The sequence below is a fragment of the Erpetoichthys calabaricus genome, chromosome 7 (assembly GCF_900747795.2).
Source record: "Erpetoichthys calabaricus chromosome 7, fErpCal1.3, whole genome shotgun sequence".
In the NCBI taxonomy this organism is placed as follows: Eukaryota; Metazoa; Chordata; class Cladistia; order Polypteriformes; family Polypteridae; genus Erpetoichthys; species Erpetoichthys calabaricus.
Window position 1 is genome coordinate 184,291,087 of NC_041400.2, and position 24,591 is coordinate 184,315,677.

The 24,591-nt window shown below is 43.2% G+C and overlaps 1 protein-coding gene across 1 annotated transcript in view; it reads left to right on the top strand.

The window, feature by feature from the left end:
- The window catches only part of acer2 (alkaline ceramidase 2), a 50,113-nt gene that overhangs the window by 16,597 nt on the left and 8,925 nt on the right, over positions 1 to 24,591 (top strand). The window contains exons 3-5 of the mRNA XM_028805825.2: positions 5,285 to 5,426; positions 11,064 to 11,201; positions 22,442 to 22,579. Of these exons, the coding sequence (XP_028661658.1) occupies positions 5,285 to 5,426; positions 11,064 to 11,201; positions 22,442 to 22,579 (418 nt within the window). The remainder of the gene's footprint in view (positions 1 to 5,284; positions 5,427 to 11,063; positions 11,202 to 22,441; positions 22,580 to 24,591) is intronic.

A 24,591-nucleotide genomic window follows, 5' to 3' on the forward strand; every position in this document is an offset into this window, starting at 1 on the left:
GCTCTTCCAACAGCCTTCCTTTCTTCTTCACACAACACTCAGGGCCTCTCCTTGCCGCCTCCTCTGACCTTGTCCACCTCCTCACCCGACTCCAGCCTTGATTGCCGGGCGGCGGCTCCTTAAATAGGCGGCTGATTGCGGGCCGCACCCAGCCACCTGTGACATAATTCCTCTGCTAGCTGAGACCTCCCGGGACCAGCGGACCGTTCCGCGAGGACGAGAATCCCTTGGCGGCAAGCCGACACACTGTAGCCTAGGGCCCGATCCTGCAAAGAAAACAGAAAAACAAGGGGCAGGGACATTGCCCTGACGCAGCCCCTCGGCTCGTCTTTTCGGTTGGGCCAACGCTATCCGCTCCGATTGGCACCCCAATGCTCCCTCTTTCGGCTTCCACCTCGGCGCCTTCCACGATCCCCGCCACGGGACCACCAGTGGGATCACGCTTTGTTTCCACCTCCCAAGCTGCGGTTTTCTCCTCTGCAGAGGACGGCCCTTCACGGGACGTGCGCACCCAGCAGCACATCCTCCCATATCGGAGGAACTGGCTTCCCCAAGCCGCTTCCTCCGTTTACTTTGGGACGCCGCGACGGTTCGGATCTGCCCATTGTAAGAGTGCAGACCCAGCCCCGCTGGCATCCGGAGCTTCACGGGGTCAATCTCCCTTACCTTCCCCGCTGTGCCTCTCCGTCCAGGAGCTCCTGCAGCGCGCCGATCCTCTCCTGCATGCGGCTCTCGATCCGACGCCACTGCCATCCCTCTTGACTCCAGCGTCTCCGCCCGGAGGGCACATTGCTCGGCTGGTGGCGACAGCACAAGGCGCAGTTGTTCTTGCAGGCCCTGTAAAATTGCCGCCAAGGAGAGAGAAGCAGCCGGCGGTGGGCTTACCTTATGAGTAGTTCCACTTACTGACTGCTCTCTATGGGCCCTTCCCTGTGGCCCACTCAGGTTTCTTCCTGGCATGAGATGGATATTCCCTGCTCCCGCCTCTGACCAATCGTTGGCGGGACGGCAGGACACGCTGTCCAATCCTGTGCCTGTTACAAGGAGGGACTTCCGGTCTGCGGCCTGAAGTTCAGGGCAACTCCGCGGCTGCTGCGGCTGTTGTGTGTGCAGCGTCTCCTTCCCGGCAGCCCTCCTTGCTGCTGCCGCGCTCTCGAGCTGCCCCTGAAACCATAATAAGTCCAACGGCGGACCTCCCGTGGTCCGCGACACACCTGGTACGTACGGGGTTGGGTGCACGCCGCACCTGCGGCACGTGGGCGAGGTTGCCTGCTGTGCTGGGCCTTTCACAAAACTCTCCAACAATACAGGTCCCCACCTTGACCCAGGTGGAGCATCCTGCCGGCTACGCCACTGTGAAAGGGTGCGTCCCGGACACAGACAGGCACACACGTTCCAGTCCATCACCACATGTTTATTTACACTAATCACACTATATACAAAAGTCACTATGCACCACACCAACAAACCCCCACAGTCACCCAAAGTCCTGGCTCTTCCAACATCCTTCCTTTCTTCTTCACACAACACTCGTGGCCTCTCCTTGCCGCCTCCTCTGACCTTGTCCACCTCCTCACCCGACTCCAGCCTTGATTGCCGGGCGGTGGCTCCTTAAATAGGCGGCTGATTGCGGGCCGCACCCAGCCACCTGTGACAGTGTATAAGTTTAATATGTCATTGTGCTCTGTGCAAATATATTTTATAAATGCCTTTTTCTACTTGCATGCACAGTTGACACAGAGCCAGATTTAGCACAGGGGTTCATTATATAAGAACTGCTAGGCAAGCATTATAAGACAAGACAGTCAAGGACAACTGTCAGACTGACGGCCATTGTATACTATTTTTGTATGTCAAAGTCACCATGAAGCAACTGCCTTGTTTGGGATTGCATGATCCACCTAAGTGGGGGCCTGCACATGAAGAAAGAGTATAAAGCCTTGGAGACACCTTTGAAGCTGATGGATGGATGGAAGATAACGTCATCCGATCCTGAAAATCCTTCTAATGGAGGGCGAAAATGGCAGACTCAACACATTCGGGCCCCAAATCCCGAACTGGTTTCTTGCCATTGGCTTCCTTCGTCTGTTATGCAGTGTAAGCCGTCATTAAAAAAAGCTAAGTTATTTCTCCTATGTGATTTCTTACGGCCATATCACTAAGTGATCGCCTTTTTATATTATATCTATATAGATTCGGGTTATGTAACGCGCCACAATTACAAAAGGACTCATTCCAACAAGGGAGCTAGCGCTCTCTGCTGGATACAAGAGCAAACTCTGAATGTGGCACCTGTCCATCGGCAATGCCAATTTATGGACACATCACACACACACAGGGCCTGTTTGTAATGTCAGTTATGCCGACCTTAACATCTTTAGAGATGTGAGATTAAATAACAGCAGCAATAATTTATTTCTTGTATAGCCCAAAATCTCACAGGTGTCTTTAGCAGGCCCTGTTTTTTGACGGCACCCCAGCCTTGACACCCTAAGAAGGCAAAACTCATGCAGACATGAAAAATACACATATGCTTCATACAAGCAACAACCAAGCATAGGATTTATACCCAAGGCACTGGACCCATGATGCATCAGTGTTAAGCACTGTGGCCTCCTGCTGCCCTCTTCAGATCCATTTGCTGAACACAAACATTTTGCAGTTTTGCATTTTTAAAAATTTTTGAATTGAATTAATTAAATTATGGGCAGCACGGTGGCGCAGCGGGTAGCGCTGCTGCCTCGCAGTTGGGAGACCTGGGGACCTGGGTTCGCTTCCCAGGTCCTCCCTGCGTGGAATTTGCATGTTCTCCCCGTGTCTGCGTGGGTTTCCGCCGGGCACTCCGGTTTCCTCCCACAGTCCAAAGACATGCTGGTTAGGTGGATTGGCGATTCTAAATTGGCCCTAGTGTGTGCTTGGTGTGTGGGTGTGTTTGTGTGTGTCCTGTGGTGGGTTGGCACCTTGCCTGGGATTGGTTTCTGCCTTGTGCCCTGTTTTGGCTGGGATTGGCTCCAGCAGACCCCCGTGACCCTGTGTTTGGATTCAGCGGGTTGGAAAATGGATGGATATATTCCCAAGATGCCAACTATTAAAATAAAACATGACTTCGATTGCAACAGGCTGGTGGGAAAATGGTGATATTTATATGCTGTCACTTTGGCTCTCCTTATAAATGACAATACCATAGAGAGTGAATAATAACCACATGCACAGTCAAAGTGACGGCACGTGAAGTCTGAAAGGTTTCAGTCTGTGGCCGACTTGTTTGTTTTCATTGAGATCAGCTGAATTCCATCCGTGTTTGGCTATGTCTAGACCCTTTCAGAGTGAATGGCCTATAGTTTACTTTTTAGAACTGCATTTGCTGACATTCCCTAAGAATCTAGCAGGGCTCGTCTGTCAGGAAATTGCAAGGCAAGAACTTCTCCCAGGCTCATGTCGTGTGACCAATTTAAAGCAAACAAACAAAAAAAAAAGTGCTTATGGGGAAGAAAATATGTGTATTCACGGTTATAAGATAGCCACAAATTACAGGTCCTATCATTTTTTTAATCACGTTACATTTCTCAATTTTGCACCACAGTGCAGGATGCAGATATAGGACACTGGAGCACTCTGATAAGACATGGCCATCTCAAATGTACAGGGCTCAGCCTAGTTTGTTTTGTTGCCATATTATGCATTGCCCGTAGTACAACTGCAGTTTTTAAAACTGAAATGCACCACTTAAGGAAGAAATTTAGTAATTCTACTTGGTTTACAATTTTAACAATCAGATGTACAGAGCAGTTCTATCAAAAGATGGAGCCGAGGATTTAGAAGCTAGCTAGACAGCTTGAGAAAGAAACACATCACCACTTTAAGCTTTCTTATAAACTTCAGGATGATTTTAGAAAGGATTCCACATTATGTACATAATTCAAATATTATAACTCAAATTCATTGTTATACTATGTGTGAGAGAGAGAGATGTTAGGAGCAGGCACTGATAACAGTGCATTGCTGCACCCACCACATGACAAACTAACTCAGGATCCCAGATTAGGACCCGAGTGTAGCCAAGCAACGGGTGACCCCTCAGCACTGCACTAGTTCAGATGGAATGGAACCAGTGTGAGATGTTTTTTATGGTGGCTGGAGTGCCAGTTCTACCACCAACCCCAGGTTTTTCCCTGCAGGTTGGAAGGCCTACATGCAGGGCTGGATGCAGATTAGCATCATACCCAATTGCAGGCTAAGGGCCTTGCTCAAGGTGCCCAATGAAGTAGAGTCACTTTTGGTGTTTATGGGATTTGAACCGGCAACCTTCCGATTGCTAGTGAAAATCCCTAGCCTCAGAGCCACCACTTATGTTATATTATATTATATTGATGGACAATGGAACTAGGAGTGCTAAGCTGCCTAATTTTGGTTTACTGTATTCTGTGCTGTTGTGTTTTACATAACATATGCAGTGAGTTTTGCCAAGAAAATTGGTGTTTGATTTGGGATATTCAAACTTGCAAATAAGAATTTGTTTGTTTTCCTTACATGAGACAATATTCATTAGAACATTTTTTTAGAATAGTCTAAATAAGAACCAGCCATTCAGCCCAAAGCTTTCTAGTCCTTTCCACTTAATTCTTCCAAAATAACACTAAGTGTAGTTTTGAAAGTCCCTGAAATCCTACTGTCCGCCTCACTACCTGGTCACTTATTCCATGTATCTATGGTTCTCTGTGTGAAGAAAACTTCCTAATGTTTGTGTGAAATTTACCCTTAACAAGTTTCCGAATGTGTCCCCATGTTCTTGATGAACTCATTTTACAGTCACCATCTTGATCCACTGGACTAATTGCCTTCATAATTTCAGACACTTCAGTATCAGTCTCTGCTTGTAGCTCATACCTCGTAATCCTGGCATCAGCCTAGTTGCTCTTCTGTGGACTTCCTCTAGTGCTGCTCTGTCTTTTGTTTCTGAATTGGAGAACAAAACTGAACACAGTGAGGCCTCACCAGTGCCTTGTATAACTTAACGCATAAACCTCCCCCCTTAACTTGTACTCCACACTTTAGGACACTACATAACCTAACATTCTATTAACTTCCTTGACAGCTTCTTAATGAGGTTTAACATTGATTATGTGAAACTCAGTTATATTTTTGTGTTCCTAGTACAATTAATGTTTACTTATAGTGAGTTTAATTTATAACTGATAAGATACAAAATTAACAAAGATGAACATGTATATGATAAACATCTCACCCGCTCTTTATTTTATTTTTATTTGTTTTTCTTAAATAGGTATTGGTTCTGTTTACTTCCATGCGACACTTAGCTTTTTGGGACAAATGCTAGATGAGCTGGCTATTCTTTGGGTCTTGATGTGTGCCATTGGCATGTGGTTCCCGAAGAGATACTTGCCAAAGATTTTCAGAAAAGACAGGTAATGAAAACTTCACAATTGCAAAAATTAATATATTTTTTAAACTGAGATCTGTGTATGAAATAGTTCAATGATTAATGAATGGACATTTATTGCTGGGCTCTAGTTACGGTAAATCCGGTTAGATCCACTTTGTCTCCTGTCTGTTTAAGCAGATCTGTAGGATGGGATCATTGAATGTGTTTACTTGTACACACAAAACCAGAATAAGGTGAGTAACCAGTTAAGGCAGAGGTGTGGGTTTTTTTTTTTTTTTTTTAAAAAGTGGAGTTACAGTGCATCCGGAAAGTATTCACAGCGCATCACTTTTTCCACATTTTGTTATGTTACAGCCTTATTCCAAAATAGATTAAATTCATTTTTTTCCTCAGAATTCTACACGCAAAACACCCCATAATGACAACGTGAAAAAAGTTTACTTGAGGTTTTTGCAAACTTATTAAAAATAAAAAAACTGAGAAATCACATATACATAAGTATTCACAGCCTTTGCTCAATACTTTGTCGATGCACCTTTGGCAGCAATTACAGCCTCAAGTCTTGTTGAATATGATGCCACAAGCTTGGCACACCTATCCTTGGCCAGTTTCGCCCATTCCTCTTTGCAGCACCTCTCAAGCTCCATCAGGTTGGATGGGAAGCGTCGGTGCACAGCCATTTTAAGATCTCTCCAGAGATGTTCAATCGGATTCAAGTCTGGGCTCTGGCTGGGCCACTCAAGGACATTCACAGAGTTGTCCTGAAGCCACTCGTTTGATATCTTGGCTGTGTGCTTAGGCTTGTTGTCCTGCTAAAAGATGAACCGTCGCCCCATTCTGAGGTCAAGAACGCTCTGGAGCAGGTTTTCATCCAGGATGTCTCTGTACATTGCTGCAGTCATCTTTCCCTTTATCCTGACTAGTCTCCCAGTCCCTGCTGCTGAAAAACATCCCCACAGCATGATGCTGCCACCACCATGCTTCACTGTAAGGATGGTATTGGCCTGGTGATGAGCGGTGCCTGGTTTCCTCCAAACGTGACGCCTGACATTCACACCAAAGAGTTCAATCTTTGTCTCATCAGACCAGAGAATTTTCTTTCTCATGGTCTGAGAGTCCTTCAGGTGCCTTTTGGCAAACTCCAGGCGGGCTGCCATGTGCCTTTTACTAAGGAGTGGCTTCCGTCTGGCCACTCTACCATACAGGCCTGATTGGTGGATTGCTGCAGAGATGGTTGTCCTTCTGGAAGGTTCTCCTCTCGTCACAGAGGACCTCTGGAGCTCTGACAGAGTGACCATTGGGTTCTTGGTCACCTCCCTGACTAAGGCCCTTCTTCCCCGATTGCTCAGTTTAGATGGCCGGCCAGCTCTAGGAAGAGTCCTGGTGGTTTTGAACTTCTTCCACTTACGGATGATGGAGGCCACTGTGCTCATTGGGACCTTCAAAGCAGCAGAGATTTTTCTGTAACCTTCCCCAGATTTGTGCCTCGAGACAATCCTGTCTCGGAGGTCTACAGACAGTTCCTTTCACTTCATGCTTGGTTTGTGCTCTGACATGAACTGTCAACTGTGGGACCTTATATAGACAGGTGTGTGCCTTTCCAAATCATGTCCAATCAACTGAATTTACCACAGGTGGACTCCAATGAAGCTGCAGAAACATCTCAAGGATGATCAGGGGAAACAGGATGCACCTGAGCTCAATTTTGAGCTTCATGGCAAAGGCTGTGAATACTTATGTACATGTGCTTTCTCAATTTTTTTTATTTTTAATAAATTTGCAAAAACCTCAAGTAAACTTTTTTCACGTTGTCATTATGGGGTGTTGTGTGAAAAATTCTGAGGAAAAAAATGAATTTAATCCATTTTGGAATAAGGCTGTAACATAACAAAATGTGGAAAAAGTGATGCACTGTGAATACTTTCCGGATGCACTGTACATGCGCATGCACACTTACAGAGTTCACCTTTGGCAAAAATGGTCCGAAACACTAAATAGCACTTAAAAAAATGATTAAACATCATCACCCGCTGCTGTGAATCCTAAAACAACCAGTGTGGAGCCTGTGTCTGCTGAGCAGTGTGGGGAATGTTTCTTTTAAAAGTAACTTGATTACATTGTTTGTTCTTACAACAAAAATAAAAAAATCTTCTACTGTATAATGAAACACTGAAGTTTGTGTATCCAGTCACTCAGAGCAATATGATTGGTCAGTTAAGCTTTGGTGACACATTGAAAGAAGAAGTACTAGAGTGAGGCACAGGTGAACTAAAGGTGTAAGAGGCATGCTGAGAGACTCGGAAAAAGAGTCGCCTTCAGAGATGGAAAGTATAAAACCGGAGAGGAGGAAAGAAATGTGCTTTGAAAATAATAAAAGGGTGTGAGACGCATTCTTTTGCTTGCTTGAGGAAAGAAGATGTAAAAAAAATGTAAGTGCCGCATTTTTAAACGGGCGTATAAGTTGGGGTCTGATTTTATGATCGATTTTTCGGGTTTCAAGACCCGACTTATACGTGAGTAAATACGGTATTCTAACATTTGTTTTTGATAGGTGCCATGGATAGTGTTATTTAATTACTTATTAGAAAATGTAATGCGTTGCAAATGGTGTGTTACTTTTGCATTACATTTTCTTCTTTTATTTGAAAAACTTTTGAGTGGCCAGCATGCATCCATCAACCAACCTGCTATATCCTAACTACAGGATCACGGGGGTCTGTTGGAGCCAATCCCAGCCAACACAGGGTGCAAGGCAGGAAACAAACCCCGAGCAGGGTGCCAGCCCACCGCAGGGCACACACTAAGCACGCACTAGGGACAATTTAGGACCACCAATGCACCTAACCTGCATGTCTTTTGGACTGTGGGAGGAAACCAGAGCACCTGGAGGAAACCCTCGCAGACACGGGGAGAACATACAAACTCCACACAGGGAGGACCCGGGATGTGAGGCCGGGTCTCCTAACTGCAGGGCAGCAGCGCTACCCGCTCTTTGATATCCAATCAAATGTAAACATTGTAATCATCATGTGTCATAAATTGTAGCTCTGTATCCTTACATGCATTTTGATCTTTTTGCTACATCTCTTTAGCGTTTCTGATTTAAGTCTGTGTATGAGTAAAGCTGTTGTCATTACAAGACTTCTATTTGAATCTCATGTCATACTTGCTGAATGCAGGTGCTGAAAATCTCAGGCCATATCAAATTATGTGGCTGCAGGACAATTTTCCAGCATAGATGCACTCGCCCCTTTTTCATTTATGTTTACATTTATTTGCTTAGCAGATGCTTTTATCCAAAGCGACATACAAAAGAGGTACACTTAATCGAGCAACATTAGAAATAGGGCCTGTTTGTTCAGCAAGTGTAGTAGGACAGGTAACATATATAACTACCGTATATACGTTCTCCCACAGATGAGTCGGAACTTGATTTTATCGTATAATTTCTGGTATTTTATAATGTTGGTTGTATAAGTCGAATGCGGAAAACTCACACTATTGATCCAAAAGATTATGATATGCTAACGCCCACCTGAGAGAGTCACCATGGAGCACACTGCCTTTTTTTACTTTGTGGGTGCGGCAGTGCGCTGTATCACCACGTGCTCCTAACCTCTCTCTCATTCTCTCTCTCTATAGTGCCTACATGACCACACGGTAATCCCCGAATTATTCCGAAGCAACATTTGCACTGATTTGTGTTTTTTGTATCTCACACCCTCATACACGTTTATCGTAAGAGCATCCCTTATCTACATTGGAGCGTTTGATTGATCAGAAGAAAATATGAAGCTTGTTTTAAATTAAACGTCGTTGAAATAGCGAAAGAAATTGGTAACTGCGCTGCTGCAACAAAATTCGATGTGTCTGAGAAACTGGTGAGAGATTAGAGGAGGCAAGAAGATGAAAAAAAAAATTTAAGTGTTGTTTTTTTTGAATGGGCGTATAAGTCGAGGTCTGATTTTATGATCATTTTTTTGGGTTCCAAGACCCGACTTATACGTGAGTATATACGGTAATACATTTTTTTCATTTCAAAGAGTTAGATATTCACATAACATTTGGGTTTTCAATTGCTTCTTAAATATGAGGGACATTGAAAACGTTTCCACACTTTTTTTTTTAACTCTTATTTATTAAGAATTTCAAAAACAAATTACATCACTTTTCTACATAGTCATCTTCCTTTGCGATGCAGTTATCCCAGTCACATGACGCTTTCAGACATGACCAATTACTACTCCTCCCGCCTTCACCGTTTCCAACGAAAATGTAAAAGTGCAGAAACTTTTTGAACGTCCCTAGTACATTGAGAGCATCATTGTTTGGATAGAGGTGGGCAGCACGTTCAACCCTTTTTCTGTCTGCCAGTGATGTGCTGCCTTAAGGAAGCCGGTTCTGTATGAAGTGTTAATAATTTCCATGAGTCCAATCATAATCTCGGCACTTTTTTTCTATTTTGTTATGGATTGTAAAACATGAGACATCAGACATATGAGCCTCTATTCTGTTTTTGAGGTCCAAAACACTCATGTTCTTTATTCCTTGTCTCTGCTTTATATGCATTGTACTTCCAAGCTCATTGGTTGTTGGTGCCCCTGCAGACAGGGCTGGCCCCTACAATTTAACACAAAATCAGACCTGTTAAAGTTTGTCCGGTGGATCGTGGACTAGTTGGAGTGGGTTGCTGTCTGTGTCAGTTTGTGTGAGTGGCAGTTCCAGGAGCCTCAGACTCACTAAGGCTATGTAAATGAAGTCTGCATCTGAAAATCGCTCGAAGAGTCGTCTAATATGACATGGCTTTAAAGGAAGGAAATCCATCCATTTTCCAACCCGCTGAATCCAAACACAGGGTCACGGGGGTCTGCTGGAGCCAATCCCAGCCAACACAGGGCACAAGGCAGGAAACAATCCTGGGCAGGGTGCCAACCCACCGCAGGACACACACAAACACACCCACACACCAAGCACACACTAGGGCCAATTTAGAATTGCCAATCCACCTAACCTGCATGTCTTTGGACTGTGGGAGGAAACCGGAGCGCCCGGAGGAAACCCACGCAGACACGGGGAGAACATGCAAACTCCACGCAGGGTGGACCCGGGAAGCGAACCCGGGTCTCCTAACTGCGAGGCAACAGCGCTACCACTGCGCCACCGTGCCGCCCAGGAAGGAAATATTTACCTTAACTATTAGTAAATGTAGGTTAGTTAATTGCAAAAATTAAAATGCTATCTGAATGCTGTATACATTTTTTATTTATTTTTGATAGTGTAAAGTATTTAGAGGGTAACCCCAAAGTAAGGTAATTAGAAACATGATTCATTTTTTCAGGAAGTAATCCCTTTACAATTTGAGAAAAGTAATTTGTAATAGATTACTCTCTTTGAGTTACCATCCCAACTCTAGAGATGAGTTTCGGATTTGTGTTTAGTATGTTTACCTCTTCAACACCGACAAGAAATACGTACATTTGGTTTCCATTTTTAGTGGCAAGAGAATTTCAGTGTTGTGGACAGCAGTAAAACCAATAGTGTGCCTGTAAACTAGAATAAATGTTTAACTGCACATTTTATTAGTGAGTATGGATTTAATAAATACTTAAGTGGAGTTAGACTCGTCTAAGTTAACTGTCCTGTCTTCCATTTCCCACAGGAGCAGATTTAAAGCGGCAATCGCCATTCTTTCAGGAATAACAACCTGTCTTGCATTTGTGAAACCAGTCATCAACTCTGTGTCCTTGATGACCCTGGGCATTCCTTGTACGGTGTTGCTGATTACAGAATTGAAAAGGTGAGATTTTGTTTCTCTCTACTGTTGGATTATGGATTGTTGCAAAAACATTTTGCATTACATGAAGTGATTTAATTGGACATTGTGCAACTTTATCTAGTGCATCTAGTGTACATGTGCATGCTTGCTTCAGATAACACTAAACAGAATTCACTTCAGTTCAGTGCAGTTTAATTTAAAGCATTATTACAGACACACTGAGAATGATTTATAAATAACTAACAAATCCATGCAATATCAAAGTACACATTATATATTGTAACAAAGGCACTATATAGGCGCCCGACCCGGCACAGATGGACACAGATGCATGTAATAAATGCACAAAGCCTTGATTTTTCTTCACCCATGGGCGCACGTCGTCCCCGTGACCCACAGGCAATACACAGTCCAACACAGCAACAACCTTTCTTTTACCACCACTCCTCCGCAAGTGTAGTCTTCCTCTTCCTCCCGACCCTGGCTCCCTGAGTGGTGGTGGCTGGCCCTTTTTATAGCCCACCCGGAAGCGTTCTAGGTGCTTGACCACCTGGTCCTAATTGCACTTCCGGGTGGGGCTGAAGATTCGTCCAGCTGGGCTGCTGACTCCATGCAGCTCCCCCTAGCGGCCACCCGAGCCCCCAACCAGGCTGTGGAGGACTCCATCTCCCATGGAGCCCTGCGGGATGTTGGGGAATCACCGTTGGCCAGGGAGGCTGCCACAAAGCGACCCGGGGAAGGTACTGAGCTGTCCATGGCTGCTCCCCTGGAACATAAGTAGCAGGGGCGTCCCTGGCGGGCATGGGACCCGGCTGTCCGCCACTATATATATATTTATAAAATTTCACTAGAGAACTACTTAACAGATTTAGATGTTTTTAAGTTTCTATAGTTTGCTTGAACATTCCGGTTGATTTTGTGACTTCTCTCATTGCGTTAAGTATCATAGTTTGCTTGCGGTTCCGATTTATTTGCACAAATCTGAGAGAGACACAGGCCGAGGGGAAGTGTACCTTACCTCTGCTTAGCTAGCAAACAAGAGAACTGCTTAATGGATTTGGATCTGGCTTTTTTCTGGAATTTGCTTGAACATTCTGGTTGATTTTGCAACTTCTTTCATCGAGCTAAGAATCACAGTTCACTTGTAGGAGTGATATATTCACGCTAACCCAAGACAGAGGCTGCGGGCCGAGGGGAAGGGGAAGAGTGACATCAGGATTGGGGAGTTGGTCTACCTCTGCGTTTTGGAGTGTACCTTGTCTCCGCTTAGCTAGCAAAACCTTTTGTTTATTGATTTTTAAAGCTTGTCCTGTTTCACTGATACACGGGCTAGTCTGAAATAAAATGCATAGTCACACGGAGAGAGACATTCATTGACTTCTAACTGCTCCCAGATTAGGAATTAAAAAGTACAATTATATCAGTTTAGTTTACGAAACAAAAATCAATTTAATCTAAGTCATGGCTAGTGGTGAACTAGATGATAACATCAAATGTGTGCCTGCCACTTTTATGACCTTCAGCTGTGTAAATGACAAATTATTCTGTGTTTAGTATTTTCTAGACTTGATGGTGACATTGCTTTGTTTTAAATAATCTATCTTTTCTATCCAGTAGCCTCAGGAGTTAATATACTTTTCATCTGTTTAAGAACACTATATTCTGTCAAGTTATTATTTTCATTGTTTCGACTTGAGTAAACATTTGTCTTGGCTGCTGGCCTACACTTTTCATGCACATGTTGTTCTATATTAGCTAAGTGTTCAGATTTCCTAATATATTTTTTATCCCTTACATTGTCATCTTACAAAAATCTATTGAGACAGCCCTGCAGTAGGTGGCTGGCAAATAGCTATATACTGTAAATGCATAGCTAAAATAGCAACTCATACAGTTTTCTGAAAATACTTTACTTAATTCTTGGTTTATTATAATACAATACAATATTTTACAAGAATAGTAACTAGTTAACTTGCTGTATTTTTGTTGTAGTAGAATGTGATGTAGTATGTAGTAGCTGTACTTTCACGAGTACAGAGTACAGGTCACCCCCTTGCGATTTTTTGGGAGGTTTGTGTTTTGTGGATTCTCCTGTTTGCGGATTTGTTATCAATAAATAAATTGTCAACATTCAGCCCGACTGCAGACAGACAGCAGGACACATGGAAGTCCAAACACAAGCTTTTTTTATTTTCCCAATGCACAGTCCTTTGTACAGCACACACAGTGCACAACTTTCTTTCTTTCTTTCTTTCTTTCTTTCTTTCTTTCTTTCTTTCTTTCTTTCTTTCTTTCTTTCTTTCTTTCTTTCTTTCTTTCTTTCTTTCTTTCTTTCTTTCTTTCTGCTGCCCTCACTCCTCCACTCGCAAGCTCCATTCTCTGCCTCCTGGCTCCGGCTCTCCAATTGGAGTGAGGCAGCCCCCTTTATAGTGCACCCGGATGTGCTCCAGGTTATCCCTAACGTTCTTCCTGCAGCACTTCCTGGTGTGGCGGAAGTACTTCTGGGTGCCCATGCAGCACTTCCGGTTTGCCTGGATTCTGGTACAGTCAATCTGAATTATTTGTGTTTAGTTTAAACAGTTTCATCCATAATCACCTAAAATTTTCAGGATACAAAACCTTTTGTCCAGTGTAATATTAATTTTGGACTAACTGCTTACTATATATCTAAACTTGAAGTGCTTTGCTTGTGGTGTTTTTATTAAGACTGAACTTTGTTAACTGCAAAGTAATCAGTTATTAAGATGAATGGCCTCTACTAATGAAAAAATAATACACTAATACAGTATAGCGTAATGCTTTATTAATTTTTTGTGAAACAAATCTTTGGTGCTCCTACAAATAAGAATTTTATTTAACACACTTTGCTTTGTAATAGCACTAAGGATTTAAAAGTCAAAGCAGTTTTTAATATCTTAATAATACTGATTAATCATCATGTGATTTTGTTAAGAACATAAATTTAAAATTACTAAAAAAATGAATTGCCCAAAATTACACAGCTATTTTTGACTCTCCTAGTCCCTATATTTATGCATGCTAGTCTTTATTTAAAATGGTGGTTTCTGTTAACTGTAGTCTTTTATCAAACCCCTCATTTCTTGCTTACAATCCTTTTATTTTTCATTCTGTATTGATATATAATAAGATGTGGACTAAGCAGACTAGTAGTTATTTTAATTAAGAAACTAAACTTTTGTAAAATCGATGCTTTAGTAGATTGCACCACTTTTAGCCTCAATGTTTACATTGACTAACCAAGTAGAAGAAGAAATAAACACACATACTGTAACTGGAATACAGCTGAGAACCTTCCTTCTGCTCTGTATTTTTTGCTGCCAATTGTTGAAATGTTGTAACTTTCTTTATTTGTGACACACGTAATGCAAAAAGAAATCACTATATATATTGAAAATATAGAAAACAACAGGGAAATAATGAGGGGTTGGGGACCAGCCAGTGCTCCATTTATTATATTGAAGAAAATGGAAAAGACGGGCCTGTAATTAAATGAATTGCAGACACTGCACATCTGATGTCGTATCTCTCTCTAGGCTGCTCAGTTCCAAGTTGTTGGAGCTTTGGACCCTTTTGAATCTTAATCTTTTGTTCATACATGAACTTGGCCTTCTTGGACTTTTGCTCTTTAAATCACCTGTTGGGAGCGGAAGTGGTGGGATCTTCTGGGGCCAAACTGGAAGTGACCTTAATGGTGTTCATCTTCTGGGCTGCTGTTGTAAGAGAAGAGGTTGTTAGTAGCTGTGTTTCCCCACGTCGCCGCTCGTTTGCAAGTCCTTAACTCTGAATTTTCGCTTGGACGCTTCTGATTTATCTATGTGTAATGATATATAAAGCGTGATTCTAAAATTGTTTCTTTTTGTTTTTGTGATGAAATTTTTATTGATAAATGTTAATAAGTAGAAGGGAACATGAGTCAATTGTTAAACAACATGAGGTTAAATGACAATAGCCTCAGCCAAAAAGGAGGAAAACCAGAGAAATATAATAAGGCGGTTTAAGTAATCATTTACTGTAAATAGTAGACTAAAATAAAGAAACTCACCCTCAACAACTCTCACCCAAGTCAGTCCTACAGAGATAAATGAGACTTGAGAACAATTAGGGATGCCTTTGTGGAACTGAGGAGAGAGGCATGCACCCCGCAGCAATTTAATGGTCACGGTAACCAAAGAGAATTCTCTCCACCAGACATAATTGAAAGATAAAGAACAACGAGGTCCCCGCAGCGTCACATGGTGGTGCCCACGGTACCCAGCAGGGTTGTGAATCCAAACTCCATCTCCCATGATGCCCTGCGGGAATCTGGGGCACCTCTATGCTGCAGGGAGGACTCCATCTAACGTCTTGGATGTGTTGAACGGGATAAGCTGCCGGCTGTCCATCACAATATATTTTGTCTTTTTTCTCTTTCTTCATCCTGTAAAGCACTTTGAGCTACATCATTTGTATCAAAATGTACTATAGAAATAAATGTTGTTTGTTGTTGTTGATTAGGTCGAGAAGGCGACAAAAAAGCCAAGCGGCTACTGCAACTTTTTCTGTTTTCACAGCTATTGCTGGCACTGCTACACCAAGAGATGTGTGGGTACGAGAAAGTAATGGTGGCCCCGTGACTGTTGTCACACTTGTAGCTCTCCTCCATTGTTGTTTTACCCCACTGCCGGTGGTGGCTGGTGATAGCAGCACTCAGCCCATGGGCATAGGAAAAAAAAACAACACTTGAATTCAGATCTCACCGTTCTCAATCATGTCGCATGGCCACAAATCAGATTTGTATCAGATCTAAGACCACATATAAAAAGGACTCAAATCTGATTTGAAAAGATTGGATTTCTGTGTCCAAACAGCTCTGGAAACACCAGATTTGCGTCACATTAATGCAAAAAATCGTATTGGAGTCACTTCAGCCTTAATGTGAACATAGCCTTACTTTTTAAAAAATAAATTGTAACCTGATATTCTTTTTCAATTAAAGGTTTGTAAATAGTTCTTGAATAAAAGATTTGCCTTGAATGAAAAATGTCTACTATAGGATCACAACCTGTCTGAACGTTCCTTTGTAACTTTAGTAAAGGATTATTGATTACCTACAGATGTGGGCTGAATGCTTAGTTTGCGTTGGGCTCCACAGAATCAAGAGTAGAACAGTCAGGGAAACAAAACAAAATTGGAAAAGAATTGTCTTGCATGCATATCCACATTACAAAGTGTGCTGCTTCAGGTGCTGGTGAAAGAAACTCAAGTATAGTAGCACAAGGGTGGGACATAAAATTCCACCCCACTTTTGAGGAAAAGCACATCAATTCTTTGCCTTTGACCAGGAAGAAGCTGCCAACAACCTTTCAGCAAGTTTTTAACAACTCCCAAAAGTGTTGTCTTTCCTTAGGAAAGTATTTGTTTAAATTTTGAGTTCCAGATGTTCACAATGGGCCTGTTTAAATTTTATTCTTCCTTACTGTTCCTTGTCTTAAGCTAAACTTTCTCTAAACCTGTACATAGCGCTGCGGAGAAGAACTACAGCATACAGCAGGTGACATCTCCCATGTTCTCTGTTTTGAAGAACACATCTGTAGGTCAAATCTTGATATGACGTAGTAACAAAAACTTGTTCTGGTTTTAGCACCTCTCAACCTGCCACAAAAAAATTCAGATTTCCATTCAATTTACTTTATTTTTGTGTAGTTTCTTTACAGAGCACTTTGACAGGTTCTCAAGTAAAATGCAAATGTAAACCTTATAAATTACTAACTACATAATGAGTATTACATAAAGATACAACTTTGTTTAAACAGACAGGACAGCAAAGTAGTTTGAAACTGATTCACATAAATGGAACCCAACAATATCTGCCCATTAATTGACTGTCGCACTATGGTCCGTTGACCATTGTGGAAAGCGAGAAACAAAAAAATCCAGTCCGCAGTGTCCCTGGAGAAAATAAACCACTGAGTGGTTCAACCAAAATCCTGCCTGTCCCCTCCTGGGCAGTCTATGCCGTGCCGTCTAATCTGATGACATAAATTGTAGAAAACTGTCGCTAAGAAAGGTTTCTGAGGGATGTTGACATATCAATCCTTGTCCGCTTTATACTGAAGAAAATAAACTCTGGAGGGTCCACAGTCAGTTGTAACAGTGAAAGTCAAAGACTACTTCAGACACAAAAAAAAAAATAAAAGCCGTGTCACCCCGTTATGCTTTGAATTAATCATTTCTACCGAGTCTTGAACTAAATGAAGTGTCAAGTCCTTTCTCCTGTAAAATTTCCCCATATTGTTGTGCACTGCTGTCTGAAAGAGTTTTAAAAGTATGAATTAGGGGAGCAGTGGAGCAGAAACTCTGACAACCTTTAAGAAAAATCTGGATGAGATACTGGGACAGCTCAGCTATTAGCTAAACAAACGAGCGTGATGAATGGATGGGCGGCACAGTGGCGCAGTGGGTAGCGCTGCTGCCTCGCAGTTGGGAGACCTGGGGACCTGGGTTCGCTTCCCGGGCCCTCCCTGCGTGGAGTTTGCATGTTCTCCCCGTGTCTGCGTGGGTTTCCTCCCACAGTCCAAAGACATGCAGGTTAGGTGGATTGGCGATTCTAAATTGGCCCTAGTGTGTGCTTGGTGTGTGGGTGTGTTTGTGTGTGTCCTGCGGTGGGTTGGCACCCTGCCCGGGATTGGTTCCTGCCTTGTGCTCTGTGTTGGCTGGGATTGGCTCCAGCAGACCCCCGTGACACTGTGTTCGGATTCAGCGGGTTGGAAAATGGATGGATGGATGAACTGAATGGTCTCCTCATGTTTGTCAAATGTTCTAACCATAGAAAACTAAGTCAGTGACTGCTTTTTAACACAGTAAAAATTTTAAAGGTTTAAATACTATTTGGGATTGGTGCTGGCCTCCTAAGGAGAGGCGATGGAGAGCTCATACCTACTTAAGTGATTAGTTGGGCATCTGACTGCTGGGGTGTTTCACTTAAAAGTGGGCTTGTTCTATTTCATGCCCGCTTTTAGGAAATAGGTGCTATTATAGGGTGAGGTGCTTCTTAGGCTTGTAATAGCAGTTTAACCAATGCATACAAAAGTAGATTAACTTGGATAAAAGTAAGTTATAATAAAATAGAAAGATTTTGACTTGGTGTGGGCTGCAGTCATAATTACTTAAGTTTAAACAAATGTAAGTACAGGCCCGGAATATTCTGTTGAAACTCCCGTTAGGATGAAGCAATCTGAACCAAAAAGTATGCTATATACCTTGACGTATGTGAAATCGATTGCATTACATGCGATGCTGGAAGTGGTTTCTGTTTTCTGCCAGGCAGATTTCGATGCGGCGCTTCATGTTCCTGAACTTATCAGCAAGCGTCTCGGGGGGAATAGCAGCAATTTCACGTTGGATGTTTTCCTTCAAATCTTCCACAGTGCAAGGCTTGTTCCGATAGACTTTTCCTGTGTGCAGACCCCAGAGGAAGAAGTCTGGTGGTGTCCAAAGCCCCTTTGAAATTACCCTGTTGTCGAAGAAGGACTCGATTTCTGCCATGCTCCTTGCCGATGTGTGACACGTTGCTCCATCTTGCTGGAAGTAACCTTCCGTTAATTCACGATCATCCATTTGATTCTGACATTGTTTAAACGAATTGGTGACCCAATAGGTTGGCACCATGAAGACGTGCTGCTCAATACTGTACACCACCATCCTGATGAGAAATCGAGTGACTGAGTGGAGGGGTACGGGCAGTAGGCACCCAGACGTTGCAAATGGAGGTTAAACGTCGCAGCAGCTGTCCGGCGCCAACTCATCGCTCCGACGCAGGGGCATCCCAGCTTGTTCAAAGCTCCATATACCGAGGAGCACATTGCACGTTGCTTCGTTCAGATTGCTTCGTCCTAGCGAGAGTTATTACCGAATATTCAGGGCATCTTTCTAGTGAATAGATAGATAGATAGATAGATAGATACTTTATTAATCCCAATGGGAAATTCACATTCTTCAGCAGCAGCATACTGATACAATAAATAATATTAAATTAAAGAATGATAATAATACAGGTGAAAAAAACAGACAATAACTTTGTATAATGTTAAATGTTAACGTTTACCCCCCCCTGGTGGAATTAAAGAGTCGCATAGTTTGGGGGAGGAACGATCTCCTCAATCTGTCTGTGGAGCAGGACAGTGACAGCAGTCTGTCGCTGAAGCTGCTCTTCTGTCTGGAGATAACATTATTTAGTGGATGCAGTGGATTCTCCATAATTGATAGGAGCCTGCTGAGCGCCCTTCGCTCTGCCACAGATGTTAAACTGTCCAGCTCCATGCCAACAATAGAGCCTGCCTTCCTCACCAGTTTGTCCAGGCGTGAGGCGTCTTTCCTCTTAATGCTGCCTCCCCAGCACACCACTGCGTAGAAGAGGGCGCTCGCCACAACTGTTTGATAGAACATCTGCAGCATCTTATTGCAGATGTTGAAGGAAGCCAGCCTTCTAAGGAAGTATAACCGGCTTTGTCCTTTCTTGCACAGCGCATCAGTATTGGCAGTCCAGTCTACTTTATCATCCAGCTGCACTCCCAGATATTTATAGGTCTGCACCATCTGCACACAGTCACCTTTGATGATCACTGGGTCTATGAGGGGTCTGGGCCTCCTAAAATCCACCACCAACTCCTTGGTTTTGCTGGTGTTCAGGTGTAGGTGGTTTGAGTCGGACCATTTAACAAAGTCATTGATTAGGTCCCTATACTCCTCCTCCAGCCCATTCCTGATACAGCCCACGATAGCAGTGTCATCAGCGAACTTTTGCACATGGCAGGACTCCGAGTTGTATTGGAAGTCCGATGTATATAGGCTGAACAGGACCGGAGAAAGTACAGTCCCTTGTGGCGCTCCTGTGTTGCTGACCACAATGTCAGACGTGCAGTTCCCAAGACGCACATACTGAGGTCTGTCTTTAAGATAGTCCACGATCCATGCCACTAGGTATGAATCTAATCCCATCTCTGTCAGCTTGTCCCTAAGGAGCAGAGGTTGGATTGTGTTGAAGGCGCTAGAGAAGTCTAGAAACATAATTCTTACAGCACCACTGCCTCTGTCCAAGTGAGAGAGGGATCGGTGTAGCATATAGATGATGGCATCTTCCGCTCCCACCTTCTCCTGATATGCAAACTGCAGAGGGTCAAGGGCGTGTTGAACCTGTGGCCTAAGGTGGTGAAGCAGCAGCCTCTCCATGGTCTTCATCACATGTGATGTCAGAGCAACAGGCCGAAAGTCATTCAGCTCACTAGGACGTGATACCTTTGGGACTGGGGTGATACAAGATGTTTTCCAAAGCCTCGGGACTCTCCCCTGTTCCAGGCTCAGGTTGAAGATGCGCTGTAGAGGACCCCCCAGCTCCGATGCACAGACCTTCAGCAGTCGTGGCGATACTCCATCTGGACCCGCTGCTTTGCTGGCACGAAGTCTCCTCAGCTCTCTGCTCACTTGCGCTGTTGTTATTATGGGTGGGGATGTTTTTCCTATGCTGGTATCAGCAGAAGGATGTGTGGAGGGTGCAGTACTCCGAGGTGAGAGTGAGAGTGGGTTAGGGTGGTCAAACCTGTTAAAAAAGTTGTTCATTTGGTTTGCTCTCTTCACGTCTCTCTCAATGGTGGTACCCCGCTTCGAGCTGCAGCCAGTGATGATCTTCATCCCATCCCACACTTCCTTCATGCTGTTATTCTGCAACTTCTGCTCCAGCTTTCTCCTGTACTGCTCCTTCGCCGCCCTGAGTTGGACTCGGAGTTCCTTCTGCACGCGCTTGAGCTCATGCTGATCACCGTCTTTAAAAGCCCTTTTCTTCTGATTCAAAAGGCCCTTGATGTCACTTGTAATCCATGGCTTGTTGTTAGCATAGCAGCGTACTGTTCTTACTGGAACTACAATGTCCATACAGAAGTTGATGTAGTCAGTAGTGCAGTCAACAACTTCCTCAATGTTCTCATTATGAGATCCCTGCAGGATATCCCAGTCTGTAGTTCCAAAAAGTTCTCTCAGAGTATTCTCAGCCTCCGGGGTCCACTTCCTGAATGATCGTGTGGTTACAGGTAGGACTCTAACTTTTGGTTTATAGTGAGGCTGAAGCAGAACCAGGTTATGATCTCCTTTCCCAAGCGCAGGCAGCGGGGTGGCGCTGTATGCATCTTTAACGTTTGCATACAGTAAATCAATAGTCTTATTTCCCCGGGTGTTACAGTCCACATACTGGGAGAATGCAGGCAATGTTTTGTCCAGCGTCACATGGTTGAAGTCTCCAGCGATTAGCACAAGCGCCTCAGGGTGCTGCGTTTGTAACTTAGCAACAGCGGAATGGATGATGTCACTCGCTGACTCCACGTCTGCCCGAGGAGGAATGTATACAATAACAACAATGACATGTCCAAACTCTCTGGGCAAATAGTAGGGACGTAAACTTACGGCCAACAGTTCGATATCCCTGCAGCAAGTGGAGATTTTGACGTTAACATGTCCAGAGTGACACCACTGTGTATTAACATAGAGAGCGAGTCCTCCTCCTTTGTGCTTACCACAGGTACTTGCGTCTCTGTCCGCTCTAACTGTGCTAAACCCGGGTAGCTCCACGTTGGCATCTGGGATGGTGTTATTTAGCCACGTTTCGCAGAAACACAACAAACTGCATTCTCTGTAGGTCCTTACATTTTTCACCAGCGCAGCCAGTTCGTCGATCTTATTTGAGATTGAGTTTACATTCCCCAGAATCACAGAAGGCACCGAAGGCTTGAAACGCCACTTTCTTGCAAGCCGCTTCTTTTTTAGCTTAGTGCCGGCTCTGCTGCCACGATACCACCTTCTTACCTCGTCGGGTAAATATGGAACCACACCGGCACTTGCATTTGTTCTCAGCGCCCGAAGTTGAGTACTTGAATAGGCGAGTCTCGGCGTGTTAAAATCCATGCCCACGTTGTAAAAGTAAGTGTGTCCAGGGAAGGAATCCACATAAAATAAAGTGGTAGGAGTGATCAATAAATAAAAATAGAAAGATAAAAGTAGAAAAGTACACATACATATACAGTCATACACGGAGCTGCTGAAAAGGCTGCCACTCACGGCGGCGCCGGATGCATCATGAATCTCCCTGTATATTCCAGTTTTCACCCTTAAGTGTTCCTTTGGATTATTGATTTTATACCATATAACTGATATGAGACATTTTGTTTATTTGTGAAAATGTTTTCTTATTTCTCTCCATTTGTCTTTCAACTAAGGTGCGAAAACCTGCGTGTTTTCAAATTGGGCCTATTTTCTGGCTTGTGGTGGATGTTGGCGCTCCTTTGCTGGGTCAGTGACAGGATTTTCTGTGAGATGTGGTCTTCTGTGAACTTCCCGTACTTACATTGTGCATGGTAAGTTCTTGTTTATAACGGTTTGTAAATGTGACCTTTTTTTTTTTTTTTACTAAATAGGAGGCAATTGCTATAAATCTTGTACCGCAAATCTTGAAAAATGTCACTGCCATTAAGACATTTTGATATTTAAAAGGCAAAACTCTTAAGGAAAAAAGTCGACATACACAGTGTTTTAGTCAGGAGACACTTCACTGAAGGAGTAAGGATTGATAACTTTAAGAGGCTAACCATTTCCTGATCCTCTGGTTGTCCAAGTGGAATGAGTGTGGCCAACTGTTACCATTTCTTGGCCCTCAGGTAGTATGTGTCAATTATGATTTTTACTGTTTGATTATTATAACTTTTTAATGTTATCTTTTATTCTTAACAAGCATTTTAATTAAAGACTTTTGATCTGTGACCCAGTCATTCCTAGCTGTAAGTGGTGCTGATATGTACAACGTTAGAATTGAGAATTGGCATTTCGCAGAATTAGAGAAAACATCCTGACTTCAGGGTCCTGTTTATCAGTAACCTATATGGACATGCAAACTGCTCCCTAATCTATCTATCGGTTCACCGACAAATGCGCGATAATTAGTAATAATAATAATAATAATACATTTTATTTATATAGCGCCTTTCCCATGCTCAAGGCACTAAAGAACGACAGCGTATACAGTGTATAGCATTGTACAAACCAGATAAATAAATAAAGAAAATTAAGACAGTGAATTCTGAAAAAAAAAAAAAAAAATAAAGTAGTACAGTAATCCCTCCTCCATCGCGGGGGTTGCGTTCCAGAGCCACCCGCGAAATAAGAAAATCTGCGAAGTAGAAACCATATGTTTATATGGTTATTTTTATATTGTCATGCTTGGGTCACAGATTTGCGCAGAAACACAGGAGGTTGTAGAGAGACAGGAACGTTATTCAAACACTGCAAACAAACATTTGTCTCTTTTTCAAAAGTTTAAACTGTGCTCCATGACAAGACAGAGATGACAGTTCCGTCTCACAATTAAAAGAATGCAAACATATTTTCCTCTTCAAAGGAGTGCGTGTCAGGAGCACAGAATGTCAGAGAGATAGAGGAAAACAAACAAATCAATAGGGCTGCTTTTAAGTATGCGAAGCACCGCGGCACAAAGCTGTTGAAGGCGGCAGCTCACACCCCCTCCGTCAGGAGCAGGGAGAGAGAGAGAGAGAGAGAGAGAAAAACAAACAGTCAAAAATCAATACGTGCCCTTCGAGCTTTTAAGTATGCGAAGCACTGTGCAGCATGTCGCTTCACGAAGCAGCTGCACAGAAGGTAGCAACGTGAAGATAATCTTTCAGCATTTTTAGACGAGCGTCCGTATCGTCTAGGTGTGCGAACAGCCCCCCTGCTCACACCCCCTACGTCAGGATCAGAGAAAGTCAGCGCAAGAGAAAGAGAAAAGTAAGCTGGGTAGCTTCTCAGCCATCTGCCAATAGCGTCCCTTGTATGAAATCAACTGGGCAAACCAACTGAGGAAGCATGTACCAGAAATTAAAAGACCCATTGTCCGCAGAAACCCGCGAAGCAGCGAAAAATCCGCGATATATATTTAAATATGCTTACATATAAAATCCGCGATGGAGTGAAGCCGCGAAAGGCGAAGCGCGATATAGCGAGGGATTACTGTAGTATAAAAGCATAAAAAGTTCTACTTAAATATGGTTTGTAAAACTTAATTTAGATGTCAATATTATGAGATATGAGAAATAAAACATTTTGCTATATATTACATGATACCTGGCTACATATTAGTGGGTCAGCACAGTCAATAGGCTTTCCACAGCTTGTTGATACAGAGATTTTGATTTTCGCGGTTTTGTCGGGCGCGCATTTGTCCATCGCGCATTTGTTGGGTCACACTATCTATCTATCTATCTATCTATCTATCTATCTATCTATCTATCTATCTATCTATCTATCTATCTATCTATCTATCTACAGTATCTGTCTGTCTGTCTAATCACGTTGTCACACACGTGCACATGGCAGG